We start from the raw sequence: 19283 nt of genomic DNA on the forward strand, positions 1-19283 counted from the left end.
TGCTAATTTAACTAAACACCCCAATATATAAAAAAATTATAAAATGACAAAAACACCCCCACCCACCCACCGTGGTGGCCGGAATTTGGCTGGAAAATGGTGTTATGACGCAAACTGGTCGTATCTGGTGGGTAAGGCATCGATATGACCTTTTTTAGCCAGATCCACCACGAATTTGACTAGAAAAGGCTAGATATAGCCGTCGATAGCCGCAAAAGTCCAGATCTGGCTGTCGTTGTCAGTCAACGATGGCCAAATCCAAATCGACGAATTATCGGCCAGTTCCGATCGGTTGTAGGTCGTTGTGACAGATTCTGGCTACCACCGATGGTGGTTGCCGGAATCTGGCAAGTATAGGTGAGTATGGGTGTTTTTGTTAATTTTTAAACTTTTTTTTGGGATATTTAATAAAATTAATAAACTTAAAGGGACTGAAAGTAATTAAAAAAATATAATAATATTTCTTAAATAACAAAACAAATAAAAATTTTGGGAATAGTATTAAGAATATAGGTAGAAATAATAAGCTAAATGTAGCCATAACAATATAGAATGTACATATATGTGAGTTGGGTTTTATTTAGATTAAACATGTGAGTGTGGGATTTGAATTAGAAGGCCCATTCCCATGGCCTCATATGCCTTACGGCCCCTTCTCAAGAGTTGGATGGAATCAGGAAACAAGAAAATATATTTTGTTGTTCATATAAAAATGATAAATACGTGCTCAACTCTACCATTGGTGGCATTAACACAAAATACAACAAAAGAATGGCACAGATCACATAGTTTGGTATTAATTATTAAATAAGTCGGCTGAGGCAACAATAAATTTATAATCAATTCCATACATGAAAAGGAAAGAAAAACAAGCAGCAACAAATCAAGAAAATAGTGTCTCATTGGAAGCGCCGGCCTCACCAGCTCATACTTAGGGGGACTTTGTCAATCTCACCAGTCCACCCATAGTTCTTTTGTCCCTTTTCTTCCATTAATTTCCCTTCATATTCTTTCACCACCTTCTCATTACCACCATTCTCGTTCTCATTCTCATCCCTTTTGTTTTCATGCATGCTCCATTCTTATGGCTCGAAAACTATCCAACTGGGTTTTGAGTTTGATGTTAACAACCTTTTTTGTGTCATCATGGGGTGAAAACGCTGTAATCCTTCTCAACTTCAAGAACTCTTTATCAGATAACTCTGCACTCAACGACTGGAATACCTCCACCACTCCATGCACAGGTGACACTCCAAATTGGACTGGTTTGCGTTGCTCTGATGGGAATGTCTTTGCACTCATACTCGAAAATATGAGTCTCACCGGTGTCATCGACATTGACACACTTGCTCAATTGCCATTATTGCGTTCTTTAAGTTTCATGTATAATAACTTCGACGGTCCAATGCCTAATGTCAAGAAACTTACTTCTTTGAGAGCCTTGTATTTGTCTTATAACAAGTTATCCGGTGAAATTCCCGATGATGCATTTTCTGAGATGAATAATCTGAAGAAACTTCATCTCGCACGAAACCAGTTCATGGGTAAAATTCCCTCATCACTCGTAATGAAAAAACCGGTTGGGTTGAGTATTGAGGGCAACCAATTTGAAGGCAAGATTCCAAATTTTCCAGACACCACGCAGCTGACTACGCTAAACATGGCTAATAACCGATTAGAGGGAAAGATACCAGCTAGCCTTAGTAAATTCAATTCTTCTTCATTTACAGGTAAGTATTTCATTTATTTGTTTTTCAATCAGAACGGAAACCATAAATTTTATTTAGTTTTTTTCTCTTAACTATCCCCTTAAATTACTGAAATTTAAGCAACATTAATGGCCACTATTCATGCCTTTTTAAACTAAATGGATAGGTAGAAACTTAATCCTCAGTTATCGGATAAATTTGTTTCCGATAATGATATTTCTTCCCATATTATATGATGGATACATATCCTTAATTATATCAAGCTCAGTTTTGTAGCAGCTATTTTAACCCACAGTATAACAACAGAAGTTTATCAGCAAAAAGGAGAGAATCTGTTGTTATGTATGCTCAAAATAATTAATTATCGCTGATCTTGTTTGATAATTTGGAATTAAGAAGATTTCCCACAACGTGTATAGGTGATCTGCACGTAGGTTGGCCCATGATGAGAATTTCTTATTATAAAGTGAAATAGTGCACAAAATCTATTCATGATCATGATCATGATCTTTTTTTTCCTATTTCTTTAATTCTATTAATATTATTTATGAAATATAAATTTAAATTGAAATAATGAGTTGTTTTGAATGGAACAGGTAACAATGGTTTATGTGGAAAGCCTTTGAAAGCATGCAGTTCATCAAAGAAGAAAACCATCCTCATAATTGTGGTGATAGTTGCAGTTGTAGTTGCATTAGCCGCCATTGTTGGAATTTCTTACAGACGTAGCAAAAGATCCAAAACTCCGAATGAGTTGAAGAAAAACCAAGAGACCAGAGCCCTTCAGAAATATGGGGCTTATGATATGGGGCAAAAGGAAAAGGAGGTCCCCTATTCGTCGGATCAATTGGGTGGTGAAAATGGGAAGTTATTCTTCGTTAGAAATGATAGGGAGAAGTTTGAGTTGCAAGACTTACTCAGGGCTTCTGCCCAGGTGTTGGGCAGTGGCAGCTTTGGTTCTTCATATAAGGCTGTTCTTTTGAGTGGACCTGCCATGGTTGTTAAGAGGTTTAGACAAATGAGCAGTGTTGGGAAGGAAGACTTTCATAACCACATGAGAAGGCTTGGAAGTTTGTCACATCCTAATTTGCTTGCTCTCGTCGCGTTCTACTACAGAAAAGAAGAAAAGCTTCTTGTTTCTGATTTTGTTTCTAATGGCAGCTTGGCTAGCCATCTCCATGGTATATATCTATATATCCATAACTTGAGATTTTAATTAATCTGAAGAATTGAGTAATTAAGTTGTTAATTATTTCAGGGAAACGATCACCTGGTCAGCCTGGACTTGACTGGCCAACGCGGTTGAAGATCATCAAAGGAGTGGCAAAGGGATTGGCATATCTTTACATAGAATTCCCTAGTGTACCTCTACCTCATGGTCATCTAAAATCTTCCAATGTGCTTCTGGATCATACGTTTGAACCTATCTTGACGGATTATGCACTAGTGCCAGTGATGAACAAAGAGCATGCTCAACTGTACATGGTGGCATACAAGTCCCCAGAGTTCAACCAAAGTGATCGTATTACAAGGAAGACGGATGTGTGGAGTCTTGGAATACTAATACTTGAGTTGCTAACGGGGAAGTTCCCTGCTAATTATCTAAAACAAGGAAAGGGAGGGAATTCAGACTTGGCAACATGGGTGAACTCAGTTGTGAGAGAAGAGTGGACTGGGGAGGTGTTTGATAAAGATATGAAAGGAACAAGGAATGGTGAGGGTGAGATGTTGAAGCTGTTGAAGATTGGGATGTGTTGTTGTGAATGGAATGCTGAGAGAAGGTGGGATTTTAGAGAGGCTGTGGAAAAGATTCAGGAGTTGAAGGAGAGAGATAGTAATACTGATATTGAGGATTCCTCTTCCTACAATAGTGAAGATTATGGCTACTCTTCAAGGGCATTGACTGATGATGATTTCTCTTTTTCAGTAAATGGTTGATTTTATATATGTAGTTTAAAGAAGGGAACAGGACAGGGTCTCTGTTATCCTCCTGTTTTTACAGTTTGATTTTAATATTTTACAATTATTTTTATACATTTGGTAAAGACTTTAAGTAATGAGAAGGATTAGGCACTCTGTTTTTTGTTTTCCTCTGTTTTGAGATGGTTGCTCTGTTACTGTATTTTCATGAGAAGAATGAGGCCTAAATGGGTTTGGTCGGAACCCATTTAGGCCTTAACCTATCCCTACTGGTTTGGTCCGAACCTTCCTACAAGTAACGCGGAAATGAGTCATATTTGGACAATAGCAAGAATACTAAGAACTATACTCTACTCTGCCAGTTGGACGCTTGGCCCCTGACCCTGACCCTGAATTAGAGCCGGCGGTGGGCATAGCACAAAACGAAAAAAGCACGGTATAATAAGGCATGGCACGACATGAAAAAAAGCATAACACAATACAACACGAAAATATGTGGGCCGTGTCGTGAGCCTTAAGAAAAGCCCGTGGGCTAGCACGACATGGCACGAAAAAAAAAATTACCACTATTTTTTAAAATAACCGTTACCCCCCTTTGGAAGGGGGTACCGGTCATTTTGAAATAACTGTTACCCCGCTGCACAGGGAGTTAAAAGAAATAGCTGTTAACCTTGCAGGGGTAATGGTTATTTTGAAATAGCTATTTTTTTTTTTCTTATAAATACCCAATTATTTCTCTAATTTTTTCACACTCAATTCCAATCTCCATTCTCCTTTCTTTCTCAACTCTCAAGCTCTCATAATCTCTCTCAAATTCTCAAAATTTTTTTTTTTGGTCAAATATATTTTAATTTTTAATCAAATTTCAAAATGAATCTAAATTCAAGTGAATTTAATCCTTTTGATAATGAGTTACTATCACAAAATCTATCACAACCACCCCAAAATAAGAAAAGAAAGCAAAAATCAACGGTTCAAGAGCATTTTACTCAAACACAAGAAACAGTTGGTGGTGAAATCATGCGACTTGCAGTGTGCAAATATTGTGGTTCTAATTTGGCCAGTCTGAGTATAGGTGGCACTGGGCATCTCCGAAGACATATAAACGAATATTGTAAAAAAATGCCACAACATTTAAAAGGGCAACAACAACTTTCATTTACAAGGGCACTTGCAGTATCGGTATGTGATTCAACCGGTAGTCAATCAAATATTGTAATAGACGTGATTTCTAGCTTCACATATAGTTAACAAAACATGAGAGACTATATGGTCATGTACGTTATTGCAACATATCAACCTTTTTCATATGGTGATGATCTAATTTTAGAATGGTACATGCAAAATAGTATACAACCTGCTTTTAGGAGAGTTTCTATAAATACTTTAAGAGTTGATATTTTTAGAATTTACAATGAAATGAAAATAAATATTAAAAATACACTTAGTAAATTTAATGGAGTTATTTCGTTTACTTCTAATTTATGGACGACCATTAATCAAGATTTATGATATATTTGTGCAACAGGTCATTTTATTAATTTAGACTGGTAACTAGAAAAAAAAAATTCTTGCATTTCATGTATTAGAATATTCACATATTGGTGTAACTATTTATGAAGAATTAGCTAAAATTTTTAGTGAATATGAAATAAATGATAAAAAAAATTTCTCTCAAATTTGATAATGCATCATCAAATGAGTTATTGATTTTTTGTCAAAACAATTAAATTCACCTTATGAAGGCTAATTATTTCATATTAGATGTGTTTGTCCAATTATTTCATATTAGATGTGTTTGTCACATAATAAATTTAATTGTACACAATAGAATAAAATCAATTGAAAATGAAATATCTTTAATTAGACATGCAATTACATTTATTTTATCATCTCCTTCACGTTTACAACAATACCATGGTATGTGTAAGCAAATGGGGTTACAAAAGAGAAAATTGAAAACTGATGTTACGACTCATTGGAACTTCACATATTTAATGTTAAAATCTTGTGAATCATATGAAAATGCTATTACACTATTTTTTAATACAAAACAATATGATCATCAATTGACTAGAAATCATTGGGAACTTGGTTTTTCCTTAATGAATATTTTAGAACTTTTAAATGATGCTACTGAACAATGTTATGGTATTTATTATCCTTCTACTTTTTTAATCTTATATCATATAGTTGATATTAGTTTTATTTTATTAGTTTTATTTTCAAAGAATATAGAGATCATGCAGTTTTTGGAAATATTGCAAAAAAAAAAAAAATGGAAATAAAATTTAGAAAATATTGGGAAAAGATGCCTATATTGTTTGCTTTAGCTACTGTAATGGATCCTAGGATAAATTTATTAAGAGTAAATAATATTATACAAGAAATTTCAGCAAATCTAGAGAACCCATTAAAAATTTCAGTAGAAGCTGTTAGAACATTATTACTTCAAATGTATTCACATTATGATGTCAAATGTGGAAACACGACAAGTATACAACCACCAATACCATCAATGTCAAGTTCCTCCAGAGGTTAAAAAGAGCGTATTTGGTCTATCACCAATAAAGGTAAATAATCGATAGATACAAACTCTTTATATGGTAAAATTACAAAATATTTTTGCATGGATCATTTGGTTGAAATTACGATTCAAAGTGATCAATTTGATATTCTTCGATGGTGGAAAGCACATCAAAAGACTTATCATGTACTTTCCGCCATTGCACGTGATTTACTAATGCCTTCAGTTTCTACTATAACATCAGAACCAACTTTTAGTACATGTAGGTTTGTGTATTGGATGAGAGAAAATCATGTTTACATCTAAGTGTTGTTGAAGCCCTTATGTGTATGAAAGATTGGGTGGCGGTAGATTTCAAGCTTCAAAATTGTGTTGCATAAGATATATTTTAAGATTTTAAGAATTTAGAAATTAATGAAAATGAAGATGTATAATAATTCTTAATCCTAATTTCTAAGTTTGTATTTATAATTTATAAGTAATAAAAAGTGTTGAAAAATTAATATTTCAATGTTTCGTTATTTTATTATATTTTTTAATTAATTTAAATACAAAATATCACTAAATATAACATATAAAATATTTTTATAATAATTATTAATAATAAATCAAAATTATCATAATTTATAAATATTAAAATTAAATATTTTTGACTAAACACGTGGATTGTGACCCAAGGCACAACACAGTATATAACAAGCCGTGTCACGGCCTTTCAAATTTCGTGGGTCGACATAGCATGATAGGACACGAAACTTTGCGAGCTTTGGCTCGACATAACTCACAACACCATAAATCTTAAATTTTAAAGTATGGCACGACGCGGTCTACCTTCACCAGTACCTCGAATCTCACTTCTTAAAAACGCTACAGGACTGCTGATAATTAAAGTCGGCTATTCTCCAACGAAGCCAAAGTGAAGACCCTACCTTTCATTATCCTATGAACACACATATGTAAACAAATGATTAATGTGAAATTACATTAAAATTAGATAATGTGAACCTCATGTGAGATGGGATTTTATAAAAGAATATAAAATGATTTCATACGAAGCAGATTGTGTTTGGTTGTGTGAAATGCCTTACATATGAACACACACGCCTTTGAAAGAACAAAAAAAAAAATAGATGATGCTGAGCTGATGCTGAGCCAGATGGATAGATGATAAGGATACAGAGTATCTAATTCCTAAAAAATTGGCATATACCTGAGCGGTGAGCCTGAGGTTAATTTATAAATAAAGAAAGAAAGCTTGATTGATATTGATATACCCTGACAGCAAATTGAATTGGGTTGCGTACTGAGAGTGACTACTTTTCTGTCATCAAGTGTGTTTCTTTATCCATCCCCTTTTCTTTCTCTCTCTCTCTCTTTTTCTCACAGACCCAGTACAAACAGTGACTCATACGTAGACCAGACATTATCGGAAGCCGAATTTAAAGGTACTTCTTTTCTTTACCATGCTGTTGGAAATTTGAAGCTTTCAGATTTCACTACAATTCTTAATTTTCTTTACTGTGCTGTGTCTGATTGATTCCTGTAAAACTGTTGCCTGATTGTTCGCTCTTATCCAATCTACTTTGATGCTGGTCTGTATCGCGTATGGTGTTGTAATCTTTTTAGTTAACCCTCTTTATATGATTCTTCAATGACCCCAAATCAACCATACTCTCCATACTTGGAAAGAATAAAAACGATGTTCAACTCAACGGCAGTAAATAGTATAGCATCTAAACCGCTCCTCTCTCCTGGACCTCTGATCAACTTTAATAATCTTTGTGGTCATGTAAAATCTGGATTCCGAAAGAATTTAGAATCTGATTCTTACTACGTTATTTTTAATGGAGAGAAAGTGTTTGAAGAGTTTAAATTCCACACGAATCCGTTTAGTACCAGAAAGTTATAAGAATAGAATACATTATGGACTCCATGTTGGTAACACGGTCAGAAAGTATTAATACATTAAAGTGGAAGCACCCAATGCTTTATAATACCTACTAGCTATGCAACGCTTTATAAGTTTATAATGCGTACTAGCAATGCAACGCAATATCTTTTGAGCCTTATTGGTTTCTTTCTGACATTTTTTTTTTTTTTTTAATTATTATTGATCAAGAGAGAAATATATAAAAGAGAGGAAACCAGCTTTTACCAATAGTTCTGATGGCAGTGCCTGATAATCAAGCCAAATCTATTGACAGCACTGACTTCCTCACTATCTTAGCATCTCAAGGTGTTGAGTTCCTTCTTTCTGGTAAAGGAAAGGTAACCTCTTCACTACCCTTTTTATTTCTCTGATTTTTTATTTACTTGAATGACCTTATCCCATTGTTGCAACTGCATCAACCTTCTCTGCAAGAGAACAAAATACAAATTTGCGTTATGTTAATATAACATGGATTTACCTATATATTATCTGCTGGGCTTTGTTTGTCCGTTGTCTATTTTTATGATGTTTCCTTTTGCTTGCCAATAAAATTAATGTAAACAAAATCCCAGAGAGTTTACTAATTTACTACTTGGAAACTGGAAGAGTCATAGCCTTTAAAGTCTTTAACAGTTCACTGAAAAAAGCAAAAGGATGGCCTTGAAAGCAAGGTATGAAATTTATCAGCTTAATAAAGTGAATTAAATAGTAATCATAGCTTGATCCCACATATAGGTACCCTTATCATCATGTGGTGGAAAGACAATTTGTCTCTTTTTCTCTGCAAACTGGTGTAGGCCTTGTAAATCTTTTACCCCACAACTTGTGCAACTTTATGACACGCTAATAGCAAGAGGTAAAGAGCTCGAGATTGTCTTCATTTCCTTTGATCATGACAAGACTGGATTTGAGGAACATTTCAAATGCATGCCATGGCTTGCTGTTCCATTTGATGTAACCTTCCATAAAGAACTGAGAAATAGGTATCAAGTTGATCGCATCCCTTCACTTATTCCATTAGCTTCAGATGGAGTATTAGTTGAAGAAGACTTGATTGGATTAATTGAAGACTATGGTGCCGATGCATTTCCATTCACTAGGCAGAGAAGAGATGAATTGAAGGCTCTTGATGACTCTAAACGCCAGGGAGGAAAATTGGAAGAACTTTTGGCCCGTGAAGGACGGGATTATGTTCTTTCTAGAGATTATAGTAAGGTACTCAAGGTTATTCATAGTTGTTTTTGAATGTTTTTCATAAATTTGACACACCATCTTCTGCAGATAACAGTGTCTGAACTTGCTGGTAAGACAATTGGTCTTTACTTTGGGGCACACTGGTGCCCTCCCTGCCGTGCCTTCACTGCACAACTTATTGAAGTTTACAATGAGCTCAAAACTACTACAGATCAATGCTTTGAAATTGTTTTGGTATCTACAGACCGAGACCACAAAGAATTTGATCTAAATTTAAGTAGTATGCCATGGCTAGCAATTCCATACGAGGACAGGACAAGACAAGACCTTTGTAGGATCTTCAAAATCAAAGGGATTCCAGCTTTAGTCCTAATTGGACCACATGGGAAGACAATCAACACAAATGGGAAGGACATGATTTCCTTGTATGGCGCTAAGGCTTTCCCATTTACAGAGTCGAGGATTGACGAAATAGAAGCAAGCTTGAAAAAGGAGGGAGATGCATTGCCTCAACTAGTTAAGGATGCAAAGCATGAACATGAACTAAAACTCGACATGGCCAAAGCTTATCAATGTGACTCTTGCAAAAAGCCAGGGAGGTTTTGGACATTCTCTTGTGATTTGTGTAATTATGATCTTCATCCCTCATGTGTAGAAGGAGTGGATCATCCCTCTTTGTAAACGCAATAACTTGAGACTTGATTGAGGGTGTAACTCACTATACATTATTATTCTTCTGTATCCAGATGTTATTAATGAAGCTTACTCTAATTTTACTTAAAAGATCTTGTTTATTGTCATTATATTTATTCATTCATTGAGGAAGGAGGAGATAGTGAATGAAGGTGGGGTTTCTTCCAAAATTTCAGAGCCTTGTAAAATGTTAATATATAAGTAAATAAATCTTGACAATTTAATTTAATTTAATATATTATTTATCCCTCTATCTCACCTATTAAGTCTATAGCAACTGTCGGCATAACTCATTTTTTTGGATAAACCCGGTAATTGGGGATTGAAGACAAGACTAGTTGGGTATAACTAACCTCAGTGGTTAAAGAGTTTGCCATCCGACCACAAGAAAAGTGGTGTCGGCATAACACGTTACAAAATGGTTAACAAGGTTAAATTGTATATAAGTTACAACTATAATTCAGGCAAATGGGTTTGTCATGATAGCATATGATTAATTGTTAGAACTTAGAAGGATGTGTTAGAGGTCAAAGCATCTGAATAACCCGTAAATGTTGGGAAGTTTCTAACAAAAGGAAGAAATGAAAGGAGAGATTTTGTTTGAAAAAGTCAAAATTAGCTAAAACAAGGAGGAATCTTGGTTGTTAATGTGAAGTTGGAATAAATACATAAACAAACAAACAGACAAACAACAAAGGCATACATTAAGTTGTGGATTAGCTTAGGTTTTTTTCTTGTCTCTCTTTCACCTCTTGAGAGAGACGAGAAACCTTTGTGCATCAACATCCATTCATCACATACGTAACTGGATTCAAGTAAAGGGGTTGTAGATTAATAGAAAGAAAAACAAGCAAAAGTAGCTGCTTGAATTCAGAAGAAAGAATGTGGATGTCAAAAACTTCTACTTCGGAGAAGAAAGAAACAAAAAATAATAGTAGTTTGGTAGCAGTGGCAATAGACAGGGACAAAGGCAGCCAAAATGCTATTAAGTGGGCTATTGATAATATCTTATACAAAGGCCAAACACTTGTTCTCATTCACGTCAAACTCAAGTCAGCTGCAGCTCTTTCTCCTTCGCCTTCTCTTCCACCACCAAGTATGCCATTCTCTTATTTCATTTTCAAACATTTTTGTTTAATGGGATTATTTAATATATCCAATGTTGCTGCAGGGATTAACCAAATAAGTGATATAAATGGTGATAGTTCATTGGTATGTAGAGATCCTGATCCCCAAACTAAGGAAATCTTCTTGCCTTTCCGCTGCTTTTGTACTCGAAAAGATGTAAGATATATATATATATATAACATCCCCTTTTGCTTCATTTTCTTTCTTTCTATTTGTTACTTGCTGCTGTTAATCAACTTCTCCTAATTTGACATACAGATAAATTGCAAAGATGTGGTGCTAGAAGACAGTGATGTGTCAAAAGCATTAATCGAATACGTTTCCCAGACAGCAAAAATTCTTGCATTTGTGTATTAGAATATCACATACTGGCGTAACTATTTATAGAATTAGCTAAAATTTTTAGTGAATATGAATAAATGATAAAAAAATTTCTCTCACATTTGATAATGCATCATCAATGATAGAGTATTGATTTTTTTGTCAAAACAATTAAATCCACCTTATGAAGCTCAATTATTTCATATTAGATGTGTTTGTCACATAATAATTAATTGTACAAAATAATAATCAATTGAAAAAAATATCTTTAATTAATCAGACTGCATTACATTTATTTATCATCTCCTTCACGCTTACAACAATACCATGGTATGTGTAACAATAGGGTTACAAAAGAGAAAATTGAAAACTGATGTTAAGACTCGTTGACTCACATATTAATGTTAAAATCTGTGAATCATATGAAATGCTATTACCAATTTTTTACTACAAACAATATGATCACTTGACTAGAAATCACTGGACTTGGTTTTTCCTTAATTAATATTTTAGAAATTTTAAATGATGCTACTTATAATGTTCTGATATTTATTATCCTACACTTTTAGTCTTATATCATATAATAGATATTAGTTCTATTTTTAAATAAATAGATCATCAGTTTTTGGAAATATTGCGAAAAAAAAAAAAAAATTAGAAATATTGGGAAAAAATGCCTATATTGTTTGCTTTAGCTACTGTAATGATCCTAGGATAAATTATTAGGAGTAAATAATATGATACAAAAATTTCAACAAATCTAAGACCCATTAAAAATTTCAGTATAAGATGTTTAGAACTTATTACTTCAAATGTATTCACATTATGAAGTCAAGTGTGAAACACGACAAGTATACAACCACCAATACCATCAATGTCAAGTTCCTCCTAGGGTAAAAAAAAGCGTATTTGGTCTATCATCACTAAAGGTAAACAATCGGTAGGTACACTCTTGTTGGTGAAATTATAAATTATTTAGCATGGATATTTGGCTGAAATTACAATTCAAAGTGATCAATTTGATATTCTTCGATGGTGGAGACACTCAAAAGACTTATCCTGTACTTTCCGCCATTGCACGTGATTTACTAATGCCTCCAGTTTCTACTGTGCATCAGAATCAGCTTTTAGTACAGATGGACGTGTATTGGACAGAGAAATTAAGTTTACATTCAAGTGCTATTGAAGCCTTTGTGTATGAAAGATTAGGTGACGGCAGATTTCAAGCTTCAAATTTGTGTGCTGGATATATTTGAAGATTTTAAGAATTTAGAAATTAAGAAAATAAAAATGTATAATAATCTTAATCCTAATTTCAAGTTTGTATTTATAATTTATAAGTAATAAAAATTGTTAAAAAATTAATATTTCAATGTTTCATTATTTTATTATTTTCAATGATTATATATTTTTTAATTAATATAAATACAATATCACTAAATATAACATATAAAATATTTTTATAATAATTATTAATATAAATCAAAATACCATAATTTATAAATATTAAAATTAAATAATTTTATAAAGCACGTGGGTTGGCCTAGACACATACATAACGATCATATTGTGGTCTTTAATTTCGTGGAGTCGACATAGCATGATAGGCACAAAACTTTACGAGCTTTGGCACGACACCCACGACACAATTCTTAAATTTGTAGCACGCACGACGCATTCTACCTTCACTGTACCCCGAATCTCGCTCTCAAAACGCTACAGGACGGCTGATAATTAAAGTCGTATTCTCCAATGAAGCCAGAGTGGGCCCTACCTTTCATTATCCTATGAACACACATATATAAACAATGATTAATGTGAAATTTAAAATTAGATAATGTGAACCTCATGTGAGATGGATTTTATAAAAGAATATAAATGATTTCGTGATATACGAAGCAGATTGTTGTGGTTGTGGTTGTGTGAAATGCCTTACATATGAACACACACGCCTTTGAAAGATAAAAAAAAGATGATGCTGAGCTATGCTGAGCCAGATGGATAGATGATAGGATACAGAGTATCTAATTCCTAAAAAATTGCATATACCTGAGCGGTGAGCCTGAGTTAATTTATAAATAAAGAAAGAAGCTTGATTGATATTGTATACCCTGAGACAAGTTGAATTGGGTTGCGTACTGAGAGTGACTACTTTTCTGTCATCAAGTGTGTTTCTTTATCCATCCCTTTTCTTTTCTCTCTCTCTCTTTTTTCTCACAGACCCAGTACAAACAGTGACTCATACGTAGACCAGCCATTTCGGAAGCCGAATTTAAAGGTACTTCTTTTCTTTACCATGCTATTGGAAATTTGAGCTTTCAATTCATTACATTCTTAATTTTCTTTACTGTGCTGTGTCTGATTGATCCTATAAACTGTTGCCTGTTTGTTCGCTCTTATCCAATCTACTTTGATGCTGGTCTGTATGCGTATGGTGTTGTATCTTTTTAGTTAACCCTCTTTATATGATTCTTCATGACCACAGATCAACCATACTCCCCATACTTGGGAAGAATAAAAACGATGTTCACCTCAACGGCAGTAAATAGTATAGCATCTAAACCGCTCCCTCTCTCCTGGACCTCGATCAACTTTAATAATCTTGTGGTCATGTAAAATCTGGTTCCGAAAGAATTTAGAATCTGATTCTTACTACGTTATTTTTAATGGAGAAAAGTGTTTGAAGAGTTTAAATTCCACACATCCGTTTAGTACCAGAAAGTTAAGAATAGATACTTATGGACTCCATGTTGTAACACGTCAGAAAGTATTATACATTAAAGTGGAAGCACCCAATGCTTTATAATACCTACTAGCTATGCAACACAATATCTTTTGAGCCTTGTTCTGACTTTTTTTTGTTTTTGATCAAGAGAGAGAAAATATAAAGAGAGGAAACCAGCTTTTACTAATAGTTCTGATGGCAGTGCCTGATATCAACAAATCTATTGAAGCACTGACTTCCTCACTATCTTAGCTCTCAAGGTGTTGAGTTCCTTCTTCTGGTAAAGGAAAGGTAACCTCTTCACTACCCTTTTTATTTCTCTGATTTTTTATTTACTGAATGACCTTATCCCATTGTTGCAACTGCATCAACCTTCTCTGCAAGAACAAAATACAAATTTGCGTTATGTTAATATAACATGGATTTACCTATATATTATCTGCTGGTTTTGTTTTTCCGTTGTCTATTTTTATGATGTTCCTTTTGCTTGCCAATAAAATTAATGTAAACAAAATCCCAGAGAGTTTACTATTTACTCTGGGATACTGGAAGAGTCATAGCCTTTAAAGTCTAACAGTTCACTGAAAAGGGTAAAGGATGGCCTGAAAGCAGGTATGAATTTATCGCTAATAAGATTAAATAGTAATCATAGCTTGATCCCACATATAGGTACCCTTATCCATGTGGTGGAAGACAATTTGTCTCTTTTCTCTGCAACTGGTGTAGGCCTTGTAAATCTTTTACCCCACAACTGGTGCAACTTATGACACGCTAATCGAAATATAAATTTAAATTGAAATAATGAGTTGTTTTGAATGGAACAGGTAACAATGGTTTATGTGGAAAGCCTTTGAAAGCATGCAGTTCATCAAAGAAGAAAACCATCCTCATAATTGTGGTGATAGTTGCAGTTGTAGTTGCATTAGCCGCCATTGTTGGAATTTCTTACAGACGTAGCAAAAGATCCAAAACACCGAATGAGTTGAAGAAAAACCAAGAGACCAGAGCCCTTCAGAAATACGGGGCTTATGATATGGGGCAAAAGGAAAAGGAGGTCCCCTATTCGGCGGATCAATTGGGTGGTGAAAATGGGAAGTTATTTTTCGTTAGAAATGATAGGGAGAGGTTTGAGTTGCAAGACTTACTCAGGGCTTCTGCCGAGGTGTTGGGCAGTGGCAGCTTTGGTTCTTCATATAAGGCTGTTCTTTTGAGTGGACCTGCCATGGTTGTTAAGAGGTTTAGACAGATGAGCAGTGTTGGGAAGGAAGACTTTCATAACCACATGAGAAGGCTTGGAAGTTTGTCACATCCTAATTTGCTTCCTCTCGTCGCGTTCTACTACAGAAAAGAAGAAAAGCTTCTTGTTTCTGATTTTGTTTCTAATGGCAGCTTGGCTAGCCATCTCCATGGTATATATCTATATATCCATAACTTGAGATTTTAATTAATCTGAAGAATTGAGTAATTAAGTTGTTAATTATTTCAGGGAAACGATCACCTGGTCAGCCTGGACTTGACTGGCCAACGCGGTTGAAGATCATCAAAGGAGTGGCAAAGGGATTGGCATATCTTTACAGAGAATTCCCCAGTGTTCCTCTACCTCATGGTCATCTAAAATCTTCCAATGTGCTTCTGGATCATACGTTTGAACCTATCTTGACGGATTATGCACTAGTGCCTGTGATGAACAAAGAGCATGCTCAACTATACATGGTGGCATACAAGTCCCCAGAGTTCAACCAAAGTGATCGCATTACAAGGAAGACGGATGTGTGGAGTCTTGGAATACTAATACTTGAGTTGCTAACGGGGAAGTTCCCTGCTAATTATCTAAAACAAGGAAAGGGAGGGAATGCAGATTTGGCAACTTGGGTGAACTCAGTTGTGAGAGAAGAGTGGACTGGGGAGGTGTTTGATAAAGATATGAAAGGAACAAGGAATGGTGAGGGTGAGATGTTGAAGCTGTTGAAGATTGGGATGTGTTGTTGTGAATGGAATGCTGAGAGAAGGTGGGATTTTAGAGAGGCTATGGAAAAGATTCAGGAGTTGAAGGAGAGAGATAGTAATACTGATATTGAGGATTCCTCTTCCTACAATAGTGAAGATTATGGCTACTCTTCAAGGCCATTGACTGATGATGATTTCTCTTTTTCAGTAAATGGTTGATTTTATATATGTAGTTTAAAGAAGGGAATGTTATCCTCTTGTTTTTACAGTTTGATTTTAATAATTTACAATTATTTTTATACATTTGGTAAAGACATTAAGTAATGAGATGGATTAAGCACTCTGCTTTTGTTTTCCTCTGTTTTGAGATGGTTGCTCTGTTACTGTATTTTCATGACAAGAATGAGGCCTTGACCTATTCTTACTGGGTTTGGTCCGAACCTTCCTACAAGTAACGCGGAAATGAGTCATATTTGGACAATAGCAAGAATAGTAAGAACTATACCCTACTCGGGGTAATGGTTATTTTAAATAAATACCTAATTTTTTCACACTCAATTCCAATCTTCATTCTCCTTTCTCTCTCACCTCTCAAGCTCTCATAATCTTTCTTAAATTTTGTTTTTTTGTCAAATTTATTTTAATTTTTAATCAAATTTCAAAATGGATCCAAATTTAAGTGAATTTAATCCTTTTGATCCACCCCCAACCCCCAAAAAAAAAAAAAAAAAAATCAACAGTTCGAGAACATTTTACTCAAACATAAGAAACAGTTGGTGGTAAAATCGTGCGACGTACAGTGTACAAATATTGTGGTTCTAATTTGGCCAGTTTGAGTACGGGTGGCACTGGGCATCTCCGGAGACATATAAACGAACATTGCAAAAAAAAATGCCACAACATTTAAAAGCACAACAACAAATTTCATTTACAAGAGCACCCATAGTATCGGTATGTGATTCAACTGGTAGTCAATCAAATATTGTAATGGGCGTGATTTCTAGCTTCACATATAGTCAACAAAACATGAGAGACTATATGGTCAGGTACGTTGTTGCAACTGATCAATCTTTTTCATATAGTGATGATCCAATTTTAGAATGGTACATGCAAAATAGTATACAACTTGCTTTTAGGAAAATTCGTAGAAATACTTTAAAAGCTGATATTTTTAGAATTTACAATGAAATGAAAATAAATATTAAAAATACACTTAGTAAATTTAATGGAGTTATTTCGTTTACTTCTGATTTATGGACGACCATTAATCACGATTTAGGATATATTTGTGCAACAGATCATTTTATTAATTTAGATTGGCAACTAGAAAAAAAATTCTTGCATTTAGTGTATTAGAATATCCACATACTGGCGTAACTATTTATAAAGAATTAGCTAAAATTTTTTAGTGAATATGAAATAAATGATAAAAAAATTTCTCTCACATTTGATAATGCATCATCAAATGATAGAGTTATTGATTTTTTTGTCAAAACAATTAAATCCACCTTATGAAGCTCAATTATTTCATATTAGATGTGTTTGTCACATAATAAATTTAATTGTACAAAATGAAATAAAATCAATTGAAAATAAAATATCTTTAATTAATCAGACATGCAATTACATTTATTTTATCATCTCCTTCACGCTTACAACAATACCATGGTATGTGTAAGCAAATAGGGTTACAAAAGAGAAAATTGAAAACTGATGTTAAGACTCGTTGGAACTCCACATATTTAATGTTAAAATCTTGTGAATCATATGAAAATGCTATTACACAATTTTTTACTACAAAACAATATGATCATCAATTGACTAGAAATCACTGGGAACTTGGTTTTTCCTTAATTAATATTTTAGAAATTTTAAATGATGCTACTTAATAATGTTCTGATATTTATTATCCTACAACTTGTTTAGTCTTATATCATATAATAGATATTAGTTCTATTTTTAAATAATATAGATCATGCAGTTTTTGGAAATATTGCGAAAAAAAAAAAAATTAGAAAATATTGGGAAAAAATGCCTATATTGTTTGCTTTAGCTACTGTAATAGATCCTAGGATAAAATTATTAGGAGTAAATAATATGATACAAAAAATTTCAACAAATCTAGAGACCCCATTAAAAATTTCAGTATAAGATGTTAGAACATTATTACTTCAAATGTATTCACATTATGAAGTCAAATGTGGAAACACGACAAGTATACAACCACCAATACCATCAATGTCAAGTTCCTCCTAGGGTAAAAAAAAAAGCGTATTTGGTCTATCATCACTAAAGGTAAACAATCGGTAGGTACAAACTCTTCGTATGGTGAAATTATAAATTATTTTAGCATGGATCATTTGGCTGAAATTACAATTCAAAGTGATCAATTTGATATTCTTCGATGGTGGAAAGCACATCAAAAGACTTATCCTGTACTTTCCGCCATTGCACGTGATTTACTAATGCCTCCAGTTTCTACTGTAGCATCAGAATCAGCTTTTAGTACAGATGGACGTGTATTGGACAAGAGAAAATTAAGTTTACATTCAAGTGCTATTGAAGCCTTTGTGTATGAAAGATTAGGTGACGGCAGATTTCAAGCTTCAAAATTGTGTTGCTGAAGATATATTTGAAGATTTTAAGAATTTAGAAATTAGAGAAAATAAAAATGTATAATAATTCTTAATCCTAATTTCTAAGTTTGTATTTATAATTTATAAGTAATAAAAAGTGTTAAAAAATTAATATTTCAATGTTTCATTATTTTATTATATTTCATAGTGATTATATATTTTTTAATTAATATAAATACAAAATATCACTAAATATAACATATAAAATATTTTTATAATAATTATTAATAATAAATCAAAATTACCATAATTTATAAATATTAAAATTAAATAAATTTTTATAAAGCACGTGGGTTATGGCCTAAGACACGATACATAACGGATCATATTGTGGGCTTTTAAATTTCGTGAGTCGACATAGCATGATAGGGCACAAAACTTTACGAGCTTTGGCACGACACGACCCACGACACAATGGATCTTAAATTTGTAGGCACGGCACGACGCAGTCTACCTTCATCTGTACCCCGAATCTCGCTTCTCAAAAACGCTACAGGACTGCTGATAATTAAAGTCGGCTATTCTCCAATGAAGCCAGAGTGAAGGCCCTACC

The 19283-nt window shown here is 33.8% G+C and overlaps 3 protein-coding genes across 3 annotated transcripts; all 3 read left to right on the top strand.

Annotated features, from left to right (window-relative positions):
- The first annotated feature begins 1064 nt into the window (after nt 1-1064).
- LOC116113156 (probable LRR receptor-like serine/threonine-protein kinase At4g31250) lies at nt 1065-3749 on the top strand. The gene is made up of 3 exons (XM_031399313.1): nt 1065-1730; nt 2306-2890; nt 2968-3749. The coding sequence occupies exons 1-3, from the start codon at nt 1085-1087 to the stop codon at nt 3645-3647; spliced, it is 1911 nt and encodes a 636-aa protein (XP_031255173.1). The 5' UTR covers nt 1065-1084; the 3' UTR covers nt 3648-3749.
- Nucleotides 3750-7539: 3790 nt separating this feature from the next.
- LOC116113152 (probable nucleoredoxin 3) lies at nt 7540-10063 on the top strand. The gene is made up of 4 exons (XM_031399307.1): nt 7540-7601; nt 8276-8424; nt 8822-9301; nt 9368-10063. The coding sequence occupies exons 2-4, from the start codon at nt 8323-8325 to the stop codon at nt 9959-9961; spliced, it is 1176 nt and encodes a 391-aa protein (XP_031255167.1). The 5' UTR covers nt 7540-7601; nt 8276-8322; the 3' UTR covers nt 9962-10063.
- Nucleotides 10064-12402: 2339 nt separating this feature from the next.
- Nucleotides 12403-16313, top strand: LOC116113124 (probable LRR receptor-like serine/threonine-protein kinase At4g31250). The gene is made up of 3 exons (XM_031399270.1): nt 12403-12631; nt 14972-15556; nt 15634-16313. The coding sequence occupies exons 1-3, from the start codon at nt 12403-12405 to the stop codon at nt 16311-16313; spliced, it is 1494 nt and encodes a 497-aa protein (XP_031255130.1).
- Nucleotides 16314-19283: the final 2970 nt, after the last annotated feature.

The sequence above is a fragment of the Pistacia vera genome, unplaced genomic scaffold (assembly GCF_008641045.1).
Source record: "Pistacia vera cultivar Batoury unplaced genomic scaffold, PisVer_v2 Contig673, whole genome shotgun sequence".
NCBI lineage: Eukaryota > Viridiplantae > Streptophyta > Magnoliopsida > Sapindales > Anacardiaceae > Pistacia > Pistacia vera.